Here is a 21,753-nt window from a genome sequence, read left to right as displayed (position 1 = left end):
GCAAAACAAAATACCAAACTCGTGAGAGTTTCAAGGTAAGTCACAAAACGTCGACTGTCTCGGAGATCGAACCATTAATACGAAACTTAAAAAAAAAAAGAAAAGTGATGCTACGCTACCGAGACACTGATCATTTATGAGGTACAACAGTATATAACGTTCGTATTCTCCGTGATCGTTTTACCAAAAGTAACGACTAGAAGAAGAGAGAAGACACTCTTCACCACAAAACTTGACCAACAACACAATACAGGATTAACTTGTGGTATGAATATACCCACGCCAACTAAGCATCATTTGCAGTTTTTGTATCGACCAACTATTTACGGAGGAAAAATAAGTTTAACTCTCATAAATGCCGGAATTCTCTTCTTATCACTGAAAGTTCAAAAAAAAAAAAAAATTAAGCCACCAAGAATCACAGACGTGAGACATGTTCATTTACTGCTGGGTCAGTTTGGCTAGTTGGTCTTCTTGTGAGTCCTTAAAGTTCAACCTCTTCAGAATGACGGTACGATCCTTGGATAAATGGCTTTACTTGACCTTAAAGGTCAGGAGGTTAAGGGTGAAATCATCATACTTAAGGGTCGCCTCGTCTTGTTCAAGGGGTTGGCCAGATTATACAACTTCTCTCTGCCATATTCGCTCGGCCCCTTGGTTCCTTAGTGTCTCCTGACTTAACTCGGTTTCTCTGTTCCCTGGTGCATGTTTTTCACCTGCCCGGCGTGTTCTAATAGTTGTACAGTGCTCGTGGCTGGCATGATAATCCCTCCATTGACCCGTCGATCTAACCCAGCCAGGGTTAGGAGAGACGCCCACCAACTTCTTATCAACTGCCTTGAGTGTAACCACGTCTTATGGAAATAACTTTGGCCACGCGCAATACTAGTCCTCGTACTGTGATGACTGGAAGCTCGTTACTGCAAGAACCTAGTATGAAATTGAGTACATAAGTATGACGATCATGTTCTTTTAATCTAGCAAGCAAATTATGGCTTGTATCATTTTTTTTTTTTCTCAAAAAAATGGCGTGGGGATATGTGACAATTTAAACAGCCATGTACAAATAGTTTAAATCGTACTTGCCTACTTGTGCACTCTAACGCTGTTGGCAATAATCCTTGGGGGAAATGAGACTTCGTAAACTCCCGGTACTGACACTGTTACAAATACATTGTTAGGGCGTTTTAAGGAACTTCCTTGCGTGTAGCTCACCTTGGTCATGTAAGAATGATACAGACATAGGAACTGAACATGTAAGGTCATAAGATGCGGGGAGCGGCAGGGGAAGGCAACAGGATACAGTATAACCAATGATATACTTTTAAGGATTGCACTATTGAAATCAGGATATTATATTGTTCTTAAAAAAAAAAAGATAAAATGATCAAAAGTAAGACGGTCAAAAATATGAGCGCAGTGTATTAAGTTTTTGTCCTTTATGTATTATAGATTACGACGAAACGCAACAACCTCTAACTTCAGACCTAAGCCTAGTCATAACTCAGATTCCGACCTTCGGTATTGAAAATTACAATCATATAAGTTTAATTATGTGAAACATTCATCACGGAAATTAAACAAGGACTACATCCCAGCCTACACAAATAAAAGTAAACCAGACAAATGCTTAGCTTGGGGTAACGTTGGCGAGCACAGGAGGAAAGGGAATGACGAGGCTTCCTGGCGGCCGCCATGGCAGCCTGGTCAAGTTGCTCTGTTGCTTACCCAAGGACGCTCACATCTTTCTCTTAAACATATCATGCCCCACATTTCCTGAGCCAGCCACCTGAAACCCACTACTGTATGGGAAGCTTATGGTGTCATCAAACGGGATCTTATCGGGTTATCGAGTCAACAAGTTTTGACTAACTAGCTACTGAGCCGCTCGCTAAGAGGATCCAATGTAAACAGCTCCAAAACCTGAATAAATGAATGTACAAAGACAAGATTAGATAAATCACGTAAACACAGAGGTAATAGCGGAGACCATAGTTATATTTTATCATCAAGACATTGCGGTTCACATATATTTCTTGTAGCAATGGAAATATTTTCAATAACGGTTGGCAGAGACGTGACTCGCTCAATATGTACAAGATTGGATAAATGATTTGTTGTACATTTACAATAGATCACCCATGAATGGTAAATCATGATACAGGATTGATTTTTTTTACTGGGATCCTGACAGAAATGAATCAAACTTTGTCTTGGCAGGACTGAAAAACACTCCTCGAATGTCATGTGGTGTGGCTATCTACATGAATAACGTGTCCAATGGCGGCAACTCCAATATACATCCCGAAAAACCTGTCCGGTAGCGAGGGTTGCACAACCTGAAAAAGCTGGTCCGAGGCAAAGACTTGAACTTCTGTTAAGTATAACTTGTTGTCACCATGATTCGGATCTACTTCCGTAATAACTAGTCCCACGCCTAGAGATTCGAATCTACTTATATATGTACCAGAACTGCATATAGTCATAGCAAGGACACTATCGTAAACTTAATAGCATGAACCTAAATACATCTTGGACCGTGAGGGATGCGTTACTCACCTCCTTATCGAGAAGCCTCAACGTATAAATGATACTTACGGTGAAAGGGCCTGACTCGGAGAGATGGACGGTGCGGTCGGACCAGGCGCCTCGGGTCGTCTCAGTGGCCAGGAGACTAGGACTATTGCCCACTACCTGATACACCTGTAATATTCATATGGGTCAGATTCTATGGTGTGTGGTGCGGCCATCCTTACTCTGTAGTCTTAAAATTAATACCTGAAGGATATGATTTAGATACAAGGACATCAGCATAGAATTTTTAAAACCGACAATAAGCATTAGGAAGAAGATATGTACTTACAGAATATGCTAAAACATGGAATACATTATGAAGGGGATGATGGTGAAGCAAAGGGTTCGCATGTTCGTAAGAAAACTTGATAGATTATAGAAAAGTCATCTTATGAAGTATGAATATAAGGAAAATAATGTATCATCAACCAGATATGTAGCCCCCTGTTGTTCAATAAATCAATCAAAATAGTATAAATATTACAAGTAGAAAAGAGCCGGTTTAAAAGACGCGGATGTGCCTTATACCAGATGATTTTACGTATCTGTGTCTGTGTTCTTCCGTTTCGTAACACGAGGGTCTTTAATTTGTTGAATTGCGATCGGAAAGCTTTTGATTTATCATTTTGTACATATAGGCACTTGATAGGTACTTAAGTACTCTGAGAGTCTGAATCTTATAACGATGTATTCTGAGGGTCCATGAACAGTAACACCGCAATCTGAAGTCTCTGACATCATAATTTCAGCGTCTGTGATGTCCTGTAGGAGTCTGTAGTCTGTGTGGTTTTCTGTGAGAGTCTGCAATGTTTTGTTCTGAGGGTTTGTGATATGTATTAAAGTAACATAAGGTCGTTCATATGTACCGATGCTTTACGACACTCTGTTAAAGTTCTTGTGCACATATTGTCTGTAAGATGCATTATATTCTAACGTCAAAGTCGGTGCTGTGTCGTGTTGAATAAGAGCACCAGGTCAGCTTTGAGTGTTTGTAAACTGTGACGTGCAGAGATCGCAAAGAAGAACTAGGCTACACTTTTGTGTCTATGAGACAAAGAACGCCATGTCATCATCTCTAAGTGTTCGCAATCTGTAATCTGTGATGAAAACATTATGACACCTCTGTGTCTGCAAAATCTGCTGTGATGACAGAGAGCACCAGATCAAACTTATGTGCACTCTGAAAATACCTAATCATTAAAGCGTCAAGGTAAACTGGGAGTTGGTACTCTGGAATCACCAGAAATATCAATCTCTGTGGCAAGTTAGAAAAAGAGATGTAGGTGTGAAGCGACAGAGGCACCGACCTGGTGAGGGTTGTGTTGCGAGGTAAATGAGAAACACACACACACACACACACACACACACAAACACACATCCCTGAGGAACGCTGTCTAGGTCATCTTGGAACAGGTCTTGGATACTGTCATGTGGGACTGGTTTTATTGGATATTGAGGGACGCGTAATTGAAGTCTTCAAAAAAAGGAAAGAAAAATTATCTGAATATATCACCCTATCACTCTGTCTATATACATACTGATTATATATATATATATATATATATATATATATATATATATATATATATATATATATATATATATATATATATTTTTTTTTTTTTTTTTTTATACTTTGTCGCTGTCTCCCGCGTTTGCGAGGTAGCGCAAGGAAACAGACGAAAGAAATGGCCCAACCCCCCCCCCCATACACATGTACATACACACGTCCACACACGCAAATATACATACCTACACAGCTTTCCATGGTTTACCCCAGACGCTTCACATGCCTTGATTCAATCCACTGACAGCACGTCAACCCCTGTATACCACATCGCTCCAATTCACTCTATTCCTTGCCCTCCTTTCACCCTCCTGCATGTTCAGGCCCCGATCACACAAAATCTTTTTCACTCCATCTTTCCACCTCCAATTTGGTCTCCCTCTTCTCCTCGTTCCCTCCACCTCCGACACATATATCCTCTTGGTCAATCTTTCCGCACTCATTCTCTCCATGTGCCCAAACCATTTCAAAACACCCTCTTCTGCTCTCTCAACCACGCTCTTTTTATTTCCACACATCTCTCTTACCCTTACGTTACTTACTCGATCAAACCACCTCACACCACACATTGTCCTCAAACATCTCATTTCCAGCACATCCATCCTCCTGCGCACAACTCTATCCATAGCCCACGCCTCGCAACCATACAACATTGTTGGAACCACTATTCCTTCAAACATACCCATTTTTGCTTTCCGAGATAATGTTCTCGACTTCCACACATTTTTCAAGGCTCCCAAAATTTTCGCCCCCTCCCCCACCCTATGATCCACTTCCGCTTCCATGGTTCCATCCGCTGACAGATCCACTCCCAGATATCTAAAACACTTCACTTCCTCCAGTTTTTCTCCATTCAAACTCACCTCCCAATTGACTTGACCCTCAACCCTACTGTACCTAATAACCTTGCTCTTATTCACATTTACTCTTAACTTTCTTCTTCCACACACTTTACCAAACTCAGTCACCAGCTTCTGCAGTTTCTCACATGAATCAGCCACCAGCGCTGTATATATATATATATACACACACACTAATGTAGTGCATATGAAGGCGAACTTTCATAAAACACATAATGCCCTCCAACAGCAAGGATTCAAACCAGGACCTTTTGCGTGGCAGCCGAGCGGATACCACCCAAAAGGTCCTGGTTCGAATCCTTGTTATCGGAGGGCATTATGTGATGTGTGTGTGTGTGTGTGTGTGTGTGTGTGTGTGTGTGTGTGTGTGTGATCTGTCGGTTTTTACAATAAGGTCTAAAAACTTTTCCAAATGTTCTATGTTTTTTAGTCTTTTACAGAATTTGGTGTAAAGCTGATAAGAAAGTAGATGGGTTGTAAGAAATCAAAAGGTCGATATGTATCGCTGTAAGTGAAAAGAAAAAGATATGTAAGGTTGTGTAGCAAGGTTCATATGGAGTGGTCCAGACTGCTGGAGTAGTCGTGACAGCTGTGCGGCAGCTGGAGTGATCCAGAAAGCTGTGTGACAGCTGGGGTGATCCAGAAAGCTGTGTGACAGCTGGGGGTAATCCAGACAGCTGTGTGATAGCTGGGGTCATCCAGACAGCTGTGGTAGCTGGGGAGACCCAAACAGCTGGGGAAGTTCACACAGCTGTGGTGCCTGGGATGATCCAAACGGCTGTGACGATTCAGTGTTTTACTATAGTTCAGTCAGTCGGATTCCTGTGGTCACAGTTGTCGAAGCATAGTGGAACTGGTGGACTACACAGTTGGCTACCTGACTGGCAGACTGGCTGACTGACTGGCAGAATGTCTATATGTACAGCTGGCAGATATTGCACGTGACACTGTAGATGATCGCCACACTACCCTGGTCAAAAAGTCTTCGTTTAATTTCCCTCTTCATTCTTGTTTTACAAGGTCGAGTCTTCTTCCTTGCAGCCTTATGTCCCTCGGATCTCCCGTTCTGTCCGCGTGGCTTTATCCCCATTCGACACCTGTCCGCGTGGCATATCCCCATCCGACACCTGTCTGCGTGGCTTATCTTCGTTCGGTCCGTTCGTCCCGTGTGCCTGTTCTCTGTTGGATCCGTACATTCCGTGTGGATAATCTCTGTTGGATCCGTTCGTTCCGTGTGAATATCCGTTGGAACCGTTCATTCCGTGTGGCTTATCTGGTGTTGTCGTGCAACGAGTTGGTATCCATGAAAGTGTCGGTAAACAAAGTGGTATCGCGGCCTCAATCAGACCCACCCCGCAGCAGCAGCAGGTACAACCCACGTCCAGGGGTGGTCGACAGAATCAGCCGTGATCATGCGATGCTACCATGGTGGGGAAGGGAGGATAGAGGGGGTAAGAGGGACGAGAGGGAGAGACGAGAGGGAGAGACGAGAGGAAGGGACGAGAGGGAGGGATGAGAGGGGTGGGGAGGGGAAAGAAGTAGAGGAGCATGTAGGACAAATGTTATGACAGAGGGAAGGTAGACAGGAAGGGGCAAGAGTAACCAAGGAAAGGGTGTAAAGGGAAGGGTCAATGTAGGAAAGGGTACATAGGATGAGGTGTGAGGCGTGTGGCGGTCAGGGCAAGAGGTTAGAAATGGAAGGGACTGAGGTAAGGGAAGAGGGGGGGGGGGAGTCTGGAGGGGCAGGATAAAGATGTTTTGAGGGAGATGGGAGTCGTCGGGAGGTATCGGGAGGTGGGCTTTGAAGGTACAGAAGGTGGCCGGGAGTTGGGGAAGTTTGGAGGTTGAAAGGACTGGATTGGTGGACGACTTTGAAGATAGAATGGAGGGTCAGGGAGAGTTTGGAATAAGGAGGAGAAGGGTAGGAGAAAAATTAAGTGGCGGGGGTAAAGAGGGAGTGGGCGTTTGTAATTACATAGTGGAGGGAGCTGCCGGAGGAAGAGTAGGGGGGAGATTGTACGGATCTGTGGAGAGAGAGAGAGAGAGAGAGAGAGAGAGAGAGAGAGAGAGAGAGAGAGAGAGAGAGAGAGAGAGAGAGGGCAATGGTACTCTGGACGATGAGGACGGATGGAAGCGTTTAGAGGTAGAGAAGCTCAGAGATGGAGGAACGGGAGGGAGAGGAAGTGTTTGGAGGGGATGGAACGGGGGAGGGACGGCAGCTCTGAGACGGAAGGGAAGGAGAGGTGAGGATATGGGAGGGGAGGTGGGGGAGGGCTGTGACACGGGACTAAGATTGCTGGGAAGAACTTGGGAAGAACATAACAAAAGATATGATGGTTTGTGACAGGGTCGTAATCAGGAAGACATTAATGGTAACCTATATTCCAAGATGGGGACGGGATAGTAAAGCAGAAGGCTCCTCCCCACCCACCACTGTAGATGGAGACAGTATAGTAAAGCAGAAGGCTCCTCCACGCCCAGCACTTCCTCCTTTACCTCAACCGGCAGGACAGCGTCTATGAGGCAACACTATGCAGAATAGAGAGAAGACACTACCATTGAAATATGATAATGATATGAATGGAAGATCTGTTCTGATCTCGTATCTGAAGCCGGATGCAATGAGGAAGAAAAAAGAAAATGTTGAGATACGTGCATATCGTATCTTAACCCTCCAGGCCAACCCCCGGATAATCAGTATCATTGAAGCATTTGTCCAGCCGACTTTAAACAGTATTTCCAGACGTAACCTTGAAAGTATGTGGCGGAAGTTTACTCCAATGTTCCGTGGTGCATCTCCTGCTGTCTTGTAACTCGCGTTGTTATTTCTGGCGTCCGACGTAACTTTGTTGTGAAGAAATCATTGTAGGTTATGCATGCATGTATATATACATGATACATGATCTGCCGACTGCAGGTTTGTGGGCTGAAAGACAGAAAGACAGACAGACTTACTTTGAGTTCTGGGACGCCGTTGGGAGCCACCCCTTCGGTCAGGAAGAAGCGGTAGTGTAGCGTAACGTTGGTCAGGCCCGACATCCCCCGCTGCACGTACACCTGTTGAGCCACACACACACACGCTCGTCAGTCCACACCTTTTGTCTTACACCTGCCACACCTACCACCATCACTACCATCATACCTCTCAGGCTTTTATCAGTTATCATTATTATTATTATTATTATTATTATTATTATTTATCATCATTATTATTTATTATTATCATTATCATAATATCCTAATACTACTAATACTATATTATCATTATTTTGTCATTGTTATTATCATTATTATTACTATTATTATTATGAATTTAGTTATAAAGAGAAACACTACGAAAAATACTGAAAATGAAAGAATTGATGAAATGTATTTGTCACAATAATCCTCTGCCTCTTGCTTTATCTCTGTTGTGTCCTCTCCTGTCACAACGTCCTCTCATTGTCTTCCCTGCCTCCTGCCATGTCTTCTCCTACCTTGTTCTCTCTTGTGACACCCCTGTTCTCGTCCTCCCCTCCTCCTCCTGCCATGTCTTCTCCATGTCCTAGTCTTATTGTCTCATCACATCTGTCTCTCCTTCCTTCACTATTCCTCTCTCTCTCTCTCTCTCTCTCTCTCTCTCTCTCTCTCTCTCTCTCTCTCTCTCTCTCTCTCTCTCTCTCTCCTCTCCAGGCAGACTTATTTCCTTTCCTTCTGCTTCTCACCTACTGTTTCCCCCTCCGACGCCCCTCCCCATTACACACACACATACACACACACACACACACACACACACACACACACACACACACACACACACACACACATTTCTTATTCCCTTTCTCTTTCCCTTGACACTTGACCTTCGTTTACCTTCTGATACGCAGACCTTCCATGTCAGCCATCAGTCTGCGTTCATTTGCCCGGGAGATTTATAGTCACCTCCTCCGTTTTGTTATTCTTTCTCTCTCTCTCTCTTCGCTTGAACCCCTGAATCTAATTCTCTATTTTCTATTTTTCTCCTAATCTTCCCACTTCCTTAACTTCCTTTACTCCCATGTATTCCATCCCTTCTGAGCTGAGAGTAACAGCGGTTCACATCATTATACGGAAATTCCTCTCTGCGCTGACGCGAGCTGCCCTCTGACGTCATGACTAACAAAACAACAACAGACTATTTCAGGAAGAGACCTTGACTGTTGTTTCCGTCAACCAAGTTGTCACTAACTAGATAGGAGTAATGAACCTCAGCTCCCTCCCGTCTGTTGTCATTACGGGGCAAAAAAGGGGTCTTGTGTCACCTGCTACCTTCGTGCCTTCCCCTTCGGATGTCTTACCTTCTTCAGGTACTCGCGGGTGACGACGACGAGGGCGGGTCCTGGCACTTCTGGGGCGGGGATGGCCGGATGGGAGGGGTCTGGTAGGTCCACCAGCGACCACTCCCCTCCCTTGAAGTTGTAGTGAGCCGAGTCCTTCGACCAGTCGGCGGTGTCGATGTGCAGCCCTGCCGGCAGTTGCTGCAAGAATATAGAGCACTTTGAAAACAGGGCGTTTAACCTCATAAGGTATTCGCGTCTTGCTGAGAGGTGGACACAGTCAATTACCTAAGTCTATTTACAGTCACAAGCGCCTGTATTTCTTGTTTGCTCTCGCAGGAGTAACTAGTCAATTCTTCCCAGAGTGAGGTGACTCAGTCCAGCTTCACCATGGGCAAGACTTTTGGACCTCATGTCTATACCTTACCTGTTCGTCTGTTAGTCTTTATATCACTCAAACTTTTCGAGAGCAGATGATTTACTCTGATGATCCAGCTTGCCACAGGATTTAACCTTGAAACATCCAAACGGCGCTCACGTCTGGAAATCGAAAGGTCGCGTCAAAGTCAAGGAGTCAGTGAGTCAGTCAGGATCGAGCTGGAGCGGACGCCTTGGTCAGGATCATTATATATGATTTTTTTAAGTCTTGTAAACTCGTCCGTCTGGCGCTGTAGGTGATCACTCACACTCCATTAACTCGGCCACATGTAAGAGTCACTCGAACGTTGTCTTTATCCTACATCCAACTGAACCACGACCAAGATTGCATCACACGGTAAAAAGTGTTTTAATTTAAAGTAATTCCTACTTGTGCTCTCCGTTACAACTTGTCAGAGGTATTAATGCCTGAAGACAAGACTCGGTTACAGTGAGACGCTGTAGGTAAAGATGAGGGGAAATATCCTGATGCCTGAATTTTGCACTTAGCAGTCTCATGCACCAGGTACATCCTCAGTTTCATATTCTCCTCATCAGTAACCCAGATCATGAAGTTTCAAGAGAGAGGAAAGAAAGAAACTAAGGGTACAGAATCCTACCCTAGGTACCCCACCACCAGAACCCAAGACTTTGACTAACCTGTCTCGTTTGGTGGGCCTCCTCAGGAGCCGTAGAGAGCACTCCTCTGTTGCTGGACCTTGACGGCTGTTGGCTACTCTTTACTAAGCTTTCTGATAGGCCTTCAGAATCACCACTCACCCCGCCTGACCTTCGTTCCTCTTCTGCCTCTACGGATATACCTGTTGGGCCATTGACCATTCCTGCGACCCCGCCAGGTTTCAGTTCTTCCTCTGCTACGGGAATCATGATGGGGTCATCAACAAGCTCTGCGACCCCTCCTGACCTCTCATTTTCATCTGTCTCTGCGAGGTTGCTGGTCGAGCCATTGTCGTAGCTCGTGACCCCGTCTGTCCTCTGTCCTGCCTCGGCGGGATTTCCTCTCAGATCTTCAGCGATGCCTGTGATCCCGTCTGCCCTCTGCTCTGCCTCTACAGATATCCCCGTCGGGCCATTGACGAAACCAGTGATCGCGTCTGGTCTGTGTTCTGTTGCCTCTACGGAGATTTCTGTTTGGGCGTTGGTGATGACCCTTCCCCCATCTGGCGCCTCTTCTGCTCTTATGTCGGTGCTCCCGGCCGAATTCTCGGGAAAGCCTGTGCTTCCCGGTAACCCAGGTTGCCCCTCTTGCAGCTGCACTGGTGCTCCTCTTGGGTCATTTACAAAGCCAGTCACTCCCTCCAGCCTCACCTGCTGCTCTCGCGTTTCCACTGAACTTGCGGTGTGGCCGTTGATGACTGGGTCTGAAGGCTGCGGTGGAGGCGCTTCATCCTGCGCCCAGCTTTGCTGACTCCACACCAAAAGGAACAGGAGGACACAGATCGACTTCCCGTTGTGACAGTACATAGCTCCTTGTTCTGTTAATTTCTTTGACCAGATATCGAACTGATTATCAAATATCAGATTCACTGTAACTAGAGTTTATATAGTGTCATTTTATCACTTCACTTTGTTCACTGCATTTCCTGTTCCCATATCACTCAACATGAAAATTCTGTTGGGGAAATTACCATGAGAAAGACATATTGCATGATACAAAAAAAAAAGAATGGCAAAAGGAAAAAGAAAGCTACTTAAATTAGGCATTACACCAATTAACTCGTGATACCCGAGGACATACCGCAGGATACGAGCCAAATGCAGGAGGGAAAGTACTCGCAAAATGACGGCGACTTTTCTGACGTGTTGATTTGTTTGAAACGATAGATATCAGGAAACATATCGAGCCCCTAAACTGAACTTGAGCAAGGCAGCTTGTGGTTCACCCTTGTGGCCTCAATCTCTCCAGAGTATCTACGAACAAGGCAATTGTACGTGAACTAAACATTTCTGATTGATAACAACGTAGGTAATTGGAAAATTGGTAACCATAGATTCGAAGTAATGACATGATTATCGTAGGTAATAACTATCGTCGTACAGCAGGCATCGTTCGGGGGTTTTTTTTCGAGCCAGACGAGAACGCCTTTCGTGCTTACACTTGACAACTCTTTATTTCCGTTAAAGTTTCACATAGAATTCCCAGGAAGTATTAGTAGATGAGAGGACTTTTCACATCAGTGTAGCTCCCCTTCCGCGTAGCAACGTCAACGTACGGGAAAGGTAGTGAATGAATGACGTAGTGAGTGACGTTCACCCACAGCCGGTACCGGAAGCCAGCTCCACCACCCTTTTCACTGGATGGTGCTACGGCCTGGAAACAATGACTCTGAATGTTGGTGACACCTAGGGTCAGAGAGAGAGAGAGAGAGAGAGAGAGAGAGAGAGAGAGAGAGAGAGAGAGAGAGAGAGAGAGAGAGAGAGAGAGAGAGAGAGAGAGAGAGAGAGAGAGAGAGAGGGAACGAATTTAACGAGATAGGCTTAGGTAGGTAGATTGCTGAAGGGGTTCTCTTGCCTTTCCCAATAACTTTGACCTGGCACATTAAAAGACAGGTTTTTTACTTCCTCCATAGTCGTAAGTACTTTCCTTTGTCTCTTCTTCTTCCGTTTCATAATCATTTCTATATTTCAATTAAGGCCCTACACCTGTGTGTATATGATTATAATTTGCTTGTTTGTTAGGGGCAGAGAGTTTTACACTTGTTTTGCCCTATCTCTTAACTTTAGACATATGCAACATGTCCTTGCTCCTCTGTATATTTGCGCGCGCGCGCGCGCACACACACACACACACACACACACACACACACACACACACACACACACACACTAGCCCTCAGGGGAGGATAAACAGCAGGGAGGACTGTGGACCGGCTGCCGCAACCAGGATTCGAACCTATGCGGGTTTGATCCCAGGCGGCCCGTGCATGCATGATGGTCAGTAACGCAATCTTATACACCACGAAGGTCCGTGTGTGTGTGTGTGTGTGTGTGTGTGTGTGGCTTTCATAGTGACATATGGTGGAGTTAAGGTGGCAGTAAAATACAAGGTTGTAGTAGTGCTCTTGTTTGAGCATTTCATCACACCGGACTTAATCAGTCCTTCAAAGCACACCACCTCCCCTTCACCTCATCTCTGCCCACTGCCACTTCCTCATCTGCCCCTTTCACTGATGCTCCCACTCGCCCTCTTGTTTTTCTCGCTGTACTAACCTCCCTCCTAAACGTCATGTAGATAATCGAGACGTTACGAAAGCTGGCCTACTCCGGAGCTTTGCCGATGCAACTTCAAAACACGCCCATGAAAATTATGGAAAGAAGCAGGCTATGTGCAGAACGAAGCACCAGAAGAAAGTGGAATAAATTCATGGCAGTTCCTAACTCACGAGAGGCAGCCGTCCCAAAGGGATTTTTTGATAGACACGAACACATACTTTTCTGACATCGAAGGGTGAATGAAGATCGATGAATGAACTAGTATGCGGAAAGTAATGAACAGTGTTGAAGGACTCGGTGTATGACATTACCGTGTAGCGGATGTGATGAGGCTTACCGTGGAGAGAGTAATCTGAGAAACGGGTTAATGATGATAGGTTGGGCGGCGTCCAAAGAGCACAGGATGCCAGAGAGTTATGCATATCGACAAGAGTGCACATCTACTTCACATGGGGTGAGGCTCACATGTTAGACCGGAGCATGAATAAGTGCACGAGAAAGGCCGTCGAAGCAGCATACATCCCTCTCCGAAATTCCTTGAATACTCGGGTGAGTTTTTTCACTTGGTCGAGGGTGGTTGCGTGTGCGTTGCGGGACTGGTGATCTAGAACAGGAATGAGGCAGAGTCTGCGGCCTGGCTAATCAAGAGACTGCACTATCTGCTCAACGCCTAATTGATGAATTCCCAGTATTTACTGCTCTTGCTGATTTATACCAGTCCGCTGATGAAGTCCATTATGACGATTCTTTTATGATAGCTAAGACGGCAGGGGGAATTGAATGCTCTAATCAAGGCCGTCTTATCAGTGCAGTTCCTTCCACAACCCTCTTTGATCTCTTCCCACACATACCTTCCATCACCTCTTGCAGAACACAGCGTGAAAGTCCTCTAATGTTGCTGGTGGCCGTACAGTCACATCACATCACTCAGACATTACCCAGGCAGCAATAAACATGTAACACTACGACACACAAATAGAACACTGGCTCACGCAAAACAGGTTGTCTGCATCCTCGCAAAAGGCACTACCTCTCTCTTAACCCCTGACGGACATAAACCCATCCTACACCCTTCTATCACTTTAAATGGCCAAACCACTTCTACAATATGAAATTTCACACTTACAGAGCATTATGCATTATGCACGACACACGTATGGCATTCATTCCCCCACCGTTTAAATTACTTTAGAACGCTTACTTGTACCAGATAAGGACAAGAAAAAGAATTCCTCAGTATCCCACGTACGCAAGTCACTATGACAATTCATCCGTTTCATCCTACAGATGTGCTTCATCTGCCTGGCCATCCACCTTGTCAAAATCAAATACAACAAACCTATAAACAACACAATGCGCTATGAACAGTCACCAGCTGCCTAGCAAGACAAACATTCAACTTACACAAGGAAATAAGATTATTAATAATACAGTTCTACTTCGTACGCTCGACACGTTCATTTTGGAACCTTATAAAACATATATATGTACCCCTCACACGACAAACATAGCAATGACGAAACATACATACAGAAATGAAATGAAAATCATTTAAGCGAACGCCCTCCCAAATCCGTTTCAAACACCACCAACCACACATAACCTCATCAGAAACTCCCCTAGCAAGACGTGTACTAGTTATACAAGCTACGTTTTCGCTCTGGGTACCACGCATCTCTACAGCATAACAGACATGATTCAGATTATCACATAAGTAACTTCTTTATGAAGACAATGAACTCTTTTTCGTCAATTGCCGTGTGCTCTTCCAACATTAACGCATATTCATATTTACAACTTCCCGCCCTGAGCGCTCTAGGAGCCATTTAGACATTTAAAGGTATAGCATTGTTAAAAATAATAATAATATCATTATCATAACTAGTGTTATCATCATTATCATTATTATGTAATCCCAGGACCCCATTCGCTTAAGGATGTCCTGCAACTTCCAAACTGTAATTCTTCCATTAGCAGGGAAGTGGACTCCTACGGAATGAACTCTTTGACAAGACTGTTTTCTCTTTCGTCAGTAGACGATGATGCAGCCTTGCTGATCCTGGTGTAGCCCAACGCAAGCCCAGTGCGTTGATTCCAGTATATATATATATATATATATATATATATATATATATATATATATATATATATATATATATATATATATATATATATATATATACTATCCCTGGGGATAGGGGAGAAAGAATACTTCTCACGTATTCCCTGCGTGTCGTAGAAGGCGACTAAAACGGGAGGGAGCGGGGGGCTGGAAATCCTCCCCTCTCGTTTTTTATTTTCCAAAAGAAGGAACAGAGAAGGAGGCCAAGTGAGGATATTCCCTCAAAGGCTCAGTCCTCTGTTCTTAACGCTACCTCGCCAATGAGGGAAATGGCGAAAAATATAAAAAAAAAGAATATATATATATATATATATGATAGAGTTGATAGAGATGCTCTGTGGAAGGTATTAAGAATATATGGTGTGGGAGGCAAGTTGTTAGAAGCAGTGAAAAGTTTTTATCGAGGATGTAAGGCATGTGTACGTGTAGGAAGAGAGGAAAGTGATTGGTTCTCAGTGAATGTAGGTTTGCGGCAGGGGTGTGTGATGTCTCCATGGTTGTTTAATTTGTTTATGGATGGGGTTGTTAGGGAGGTAAATGCAAGAGTCTTGGAAAGAGGGGCAAGTATGAGGTCTGTTGGGGATGAGAGAGCTTGGGAAGTGAGTCAGTTGTTGTTCGCTGATGATACAGCGCTGGTGGCGGATTCATGTGAGAAACTGCAGAAGCTGGTGACGGAGTTTGGTAAAGTGTGTGGAAGAAGAAAGTTAAGAGTAAATGTGAATAAGAGCAAGGTTATTAGGTACAGTAGGGTTGAGGGTCAAGTCAATTGGGAGGTGAGTTTGAATGGAGAAAAACTGGAGGAAGTGAAGTGTTTTAGATATCTGGGAGTGGATCTGTCAACGGATGGAACCATGGAAGCGGAAGTGGATCATAGGGTGGGGGAGGGGGCGAAAATTTTGGGAGCCTTGAAAAATGTGTGGAAGTCGAGAACATTATCCCGGAAAGCAAAAATGGGTATGTTTGAAGGAATAGTAGTTCCAACAATGTTGTATGGTTGCGAGGCGTGGGCTATGGATAGAGTTGTGCGCAGGAGGATGGATGTGCTGGAAATGAGATGTTTGAGGACAATGTGTGGTGTGAGGTGGTTTGATCGAGTAAGTAACGTAAGGGTAAGAGAGATGTGTGGAAATAAAAAGAGCGTGGTTGAGAGAGCAGAAGAGGGTGTTTTGAAATGGTTTGGGCACATGGAGAGAATGAGTGAGGAAAGATTGACCAAGAGGATATATGTGTCGGAGGTGGAGGGAACGAGGAGAAGAGGGAGACCAAATTGGAGGTGGAAAGATGGAGTGAAAAGGATTTTGTGTGATCGGGGCCTGAACATGCAGGAGGGTGAAAGGAGGGCAAGGAATAGAGTGAATTGGAGCGATGTGGTATACAGGGGTTGACGTGCTGTCAGTGGATTGAATCAAGGCATGTGAAGCGTCCGGGGTAAACCATGGAAAGCTGTGTAGGTATGTATATTTGCGTGTGTGGACGTGTGTATGTACATGTGTATGGGGAGGGTTGGGCCATTTCTTTCGTCTGTTTCCTTGCGCTACCTCGCAAACGCGGGAGACAGCGACAAAGTATAAAAAAAAAAAAAAAAAAAAAAAAAAAAATATATATATATATATATATATATATATATATATATATATATATATATATATATATATATATATATATATATATATATTGGAATGAGGGGGATCCATAGCGATCGGGGCCTAAACATACAGGAGGTTGAAAGGTGTGCAAGGAACAGAGTGAATTGGAAAGATGTGGTATACCGGGGTCGACGTGCTGTCAGTGGATTGAACCAGGGCATGTGAAGCGTCCGGGGTAAACCATGGAAAGGTCTGTGAGGTCTGGATTTGGAAAGGGAGCTGTGGTTTCCATGCATTACACATGACACCTAGAGACTGAGTGTGGACGAATGTGCCCCTTTTTGTCTGTTCCTGGCGCTGCCTCGCTGGAGGGTGGGGATGCTATTTCGTGTGTGGCAGGGTGGTGACGAGAATGGATGAAGGCAACAAGTATGGATATGTATATGTATATGTCTGTGTAGGTATACATATTCATACATTGAAATGTATGTGTATGTATATGTGCGTGTGTGGGCGTTTGTGTATATACATGTGTATGTGGGTGAGTTGGGCCATTCCTCGTCTGTTTCCATGCACTACCTCGCTAACGCGGAAGACGGCGGTTAAGTATAATAAAGATAATATATATATATATATATATATATATATATATATATATATATATATATATATATATATATATATATATATATATGATTGTTGAATTCACTCATTTCTGTAATATCTTAATTATATGTCTATGATTTAAAAGTAACTTGATACTAAATGAGTCGGCGGCCGAAGGCTGTGGAAACCTGTAAATCTCCCTTTCGCTTGACACCAGCGGAGCCTTGTCGGCAACTTGACACCCACCTGCCAACCGTATGAGACAAGTCGACTTCCTCGCAAGTGTCATAAAATCGGGAGATCCAGCATCAGGTCTAATCATCAGGACTGCTGACAGATGATATATTTTTTCTCACTATTTGATAGATCCAGTCAAAGGTTTGGTTACTGTATCTTCACGTTCAGTGGTCGTACCGTCGTGCTCAAGGGTCGTATCTTCATGCTCAGTGGTCGTACCGTCGTGGTTAAGGGTGGTACTGTTGTCTTCAAGGGTAGTACCGTCGTGCTCAAGGGTCGTGTCGTCGTGTTGCTGAAGGGGTAAGACTGAATCATTAACGAGCGTTCTGTATGTTCTTGGCGTCGTGACATATTCTGATGAATGCTTTTCTTGACAATCTGTATACAGAACATCTGTTTAACAACTTTTTTGTTTTTCATAAATCACACGTTCGAAATTGGTGTTTGAATATTTTTCTCTTTTCTTCTACAATATCTGATGTTGTTACCCTTTGTTCCTTCGTGCGATGTATATCATATCCCGTTATGAGAATAGCATATTGTTTGGCTTTTTATGCGTGTCTCTGATTCTACCAGTTTTCGTCGTCTAGAAACAGCATTTACATATAGAAAAAAAAAAAGTGTTCAAGGTTCCCTCCGCCTTCCTTCCCAGCCTTGGCAACACTGGCGGTATTTATGGCGCCACAGTGACGCACTTTGAATATTGAATCAATGGTAATTCGCCTCTGCCGCTTTGGAATGAGAACTGATGAATATGGGCGATGTAGTAACTCTCTAATGTAGTGAATGAAAAGACTATAGTGATAATGACTGCCGGTGATCGTGTACAACAATTGTTACGTTTAGTACGATGTGCGGGAGGCTCCAGAATACCTTCCCTGGCCCAGTGTGCCTCCATGATCAGCCGAGTTTAAGTGAGGAAGATAACTGGACGGGATGAGGCAGACAACCAAGATAAAGTGGTTCATGATAAGGAAGATAATTCAGACAAATTCTGAAAGATGAGTGGTTAATTTGTGTCTATTAGAGATGGCGATATAAAGTCAATCCGGACTCCCTGAGGAAAACGAGACAATTCACGCTGTGTGGTGAAGATAGCAGGACAAAACGTTCTCCATGAGGAAGATATCAAAGAACTCGAGTTCTGTGAAGAAGAATAAGAAGAATAAAAAGAATATTTTGTGTAAAGAAGACAACTTGGGGTGTGTGGGTAATACAAGATAATTATCATGTTGTCAGGGAGGAACCAAGAGAACTCAAGCGGTGAGGCTAAGACAACGAGATCACCAGTCAAGACAGCTACACCTGTATGAGGAAGAGACCGAGAGTTTCAGCCGCTGTTATGTCTACTTGTATTCCTTTTATTTAGTTGTTTTTCTGAGATTGTGCTGCACAGGTCTTGTACAACGTTAACACTGTGTCCATGTTGTTATAGCGGCCTGTACAACATTCTGCGATTAATAAGCACTACAGCCGCTGTGGCTTCTCGTATCACCCAGCTTGCAGCACACCACCATAACTCAACCACAACCATACATATGATTCCATCTGTAACACTACCTCATTTAACACACACACACACACACACACACACACACACACACACACACACACACACACACACACACACGAGTTCCACAAAATGTGTCAAAGATTTAAAGAAAATAGAGACGTATTATAGAAAACATACAGATGGCACAGCAATCAGGCAGCGTAAGGATAAACTTCAGAGAGCAAGAAGTATATCTCCCAAACAAATTACATTGTTGATAAAGTAAATGATAATCCGAAGTGTGATTTAAAAAGTGAATAATCAGACTGAAAGATTCTCTAGGAAGGTCTGCCGTCTGAAGTTGGGGAGGAAGTATAAGAGGAGCTGAATGCTAAGTTTCTAAGTGGATTTACTGTGAAGGACACAGCACCGGCAAGTGACCACACGGGGTAGAGGAGAGATCATGGAAAGCTTGAATGGTGTTAGACAAGATATTAGTAGACCATTGTAGGGTCTTTGATGCTTATAAGGCACATATCCTTGGTGAAATCTCTCTCTTTGTACTTAAGAAGGTTACAGACACACTTGACGGGTTACTTGAGATGTCCAGGAACTTATTCAGGAGGGATTAGGGCCAAGAGAGTGGAAGGCAACAAACGTCGTGTTTAATATTGATAAAGTGAACAGACAAGACGTGTTCAACGACAGACTAGCGTCACTAATAAGTGAGGTGTTTAAGATACTTCAAAACAGAATTGTAATAATCGGAGCAAATAAGTGAATACCTGCAAAGTGAGAGGCAGCATGGGATTCTGAGGATGGAGGTCATAAATGATAAGCCTCTTAGACCTATGTGGTAGAATGATCACTTGTTCAAAGGATAAAGAAGTAAGAGTGGTAGACTGTGTGACCTTGATCTGCCATAAGTCATTTTGCGCTGTTCCTCACACAGGGAGTTGGTTAAAAACTAGATTATCAGACAGACGTAAGAGGGAGGGATTTCTGTGGTGGGTCGACAACTAACTCGGTGGAAGGGAACAAAGGTTACATATGAGAGGTTCCACGTCACACTGGATTAAAGTAACAAGTGGTGTGCCACAAGGCGCAGTCTTAGGGCTGATGTTATTTTCATGTATATATATATACATAACATGTGGTAGGGACTCGGGTCATACTTGAAAATGTTCTTGAATGATGCCAAATTTATGAGAGAGTTTAGAATTATTTAGGACTGTAACGGTTTGTAAACTACAAAGAAACATATGGAGGCTTTATCTTCGGTCAGATACGCCAGTGATGAAATTTCACCCGACCAACTGTAAAGTGAAAAGATAGGACGCAGTGGTTGGCTATTCCTGTCTCCTAACAAAAGAAAGCTTACTGGAATATAAGTATCAAAAGGATGTAAAAGTTGACCTGGTACACTCAGTCTGTCTGCAGAACACTGCATTGATTAAGAGCATTGTAAAGAAGGTAAATTATCTGTCGATCACTGCAAAGATTACCCTTTGGTAAATGGATTACGATAAGTTAATGTTAACAATATAAGACCATTATTAGTGCATACATCACCATGTTAATCATTATGCTAGAGAAGGTCCGACGGAGAGCAAGAAAGGTAGAACCTGTAGTAAGGGAAGTGAGGTACCAGGATGGGGACAGTGGCCATGGATATACCTACTTGGGACGAGAGAAGGACAGAGGAAGTATAGGATGACAGTAGTCAAGATGTTTACATCAATCTCAGTGTCGATGGTGAGCACTTCCTTGAGACCGGCAAGAGACGAATAACTAGAGTAGCGACAGGAAACTGAACGCAATACTTTGATAACAACAGAATGTTAATATGGAACAATGTGAAGTAAAAAAAAAAAAAAAGATATGAATGCTGAGAGCGCAGGAAAAAGCCTATAAAGTTATATGAAGGTCCCGCGGGTGTAGAAGCTCCCTTCTCGTATGTACAAATAGAAAATGACACACACACACACACACACACACACACACACACACACACACAGTAATACACAGTCCCTGCTGAGGTAATAATGATCAAGGCTAAACCGGAGTCTCTACCGACCGCAGCTGGACAGGTAGTGACGTAAGGGAACCGGCCAGGCGAGGGTTCTAGCCAAACCTTTTGCATAATGTGTCCTGATCCTTAACACTTTCTAACGCTCATACCAAAGTGTTGGTCATATTCTCTCTCTCTCTCTCTCTCTCTCTCTCTCTCTCTCTCTCTCTCTCTCTCTCTCTCTCTCTCTCTCTCTCTCTCTCTTGATAGGGTGGTTAGAGAAGGAAAAGAAGATGTGCGACAGGCAAAGGGGCAATTTGAAATGGGAGAGTAGACTGAAGTGTGTACAGACGTACGGTGTAAGATTTGTGATGCTTGTGGGTTGCTCTCTGAAAGTCGTGCTTTCGGTGCCTTATTGGTATACCTCCGCCTGACTGGTGAGGTTGTGTATGCATTCGTGCTTTTTTCAGGTGATTCACCAAGCAAAGGTAAACATTGCTCACTGTGTACATTAATGGATGACTGGAGCCTCCCTGAGTGCTTCGAGGCTTCGAGGGAACCAAGGGTGTTCCATGTTTGTACTGTTGTCAAGATCCCGGATTTGTGTGTAGTTTTTGTATAATCATTCCCTCTCTCTCTCTCTCTCTCTCTCTCTCTCTCTCTCTCTCTCTCTCTCTCTCTCTCTCTCTCTCTCTCTCTCTCTCTCTCTCTCTCGATCCAAAAAATAATAATCAAAAGAAAATGAGGTTGAT

General features: G+C 43.9%; 2 protein-coding genes across 2 annotated transcripts in view; one reads left to right on the top strand and one right to left on the bottom strand.

Annotated features, from left to right (window-relative positions):
* The window catches only part of Papst2 (PAPS transporter 2), a 114,235-nt gene that overhangs the window by 5,507 nt on the left and 86,975 nt on the right, over positions 1 to 21,753 (top strand). The window lies entirely within an intron of this gene.
* The window catches only part of LOC139766628 (uncharacterized), a 55,173-nt gene that overhangs the window by 3,006 nt on the left and 30,414 nt on the right, over positions 1 to 21,753 (bottom strand). The window contains exons 2-5 of the mRNA XM_071695499.1: positions 10,374 to 11,346; positions 9,318 to 9,497; positions 7,957 to 8,058; positions 2,599 to 2,703 (exon numbers count right to left, since the gene is read on the bottom strand). Of these exons, the coding sequence (XP_071551600.1) occupies positions 2,599 to 2,703; positions 7,957 to 8,058; positions 9,318 to 9,497; positions 10,374 to 11,198 (1,212 nt within the window). The 5' untranslated portion in view covers positions 11,199 to 11,346. The remainder of the gene's footprint in view (positions 1 to 2,598; positions 2,704 to 7,956; positions 8,059 to 9,317; positions 9,498 to 10,373; positions 11,347 to 21,753) is intronic.

This window comes from Panulirus ornatus, chromosome 58, assembly GCF_036320965.1.
Source record: "Panulirus ornatus isolate Po-2019 chromosome 58, ASM3632096v1, whole genome shotgun sequence".
Classification (NCBI taxonomy): domain Eukaryota; kingdom Metazoa; phylum Arthropoda; class Malacostraca; order Decapoda; family Palinuridae; genus Panulirus; species Panulirus ornatus.
This window is presented reverse-complemented; position numbering and strand designations above follow the sequence as displayed.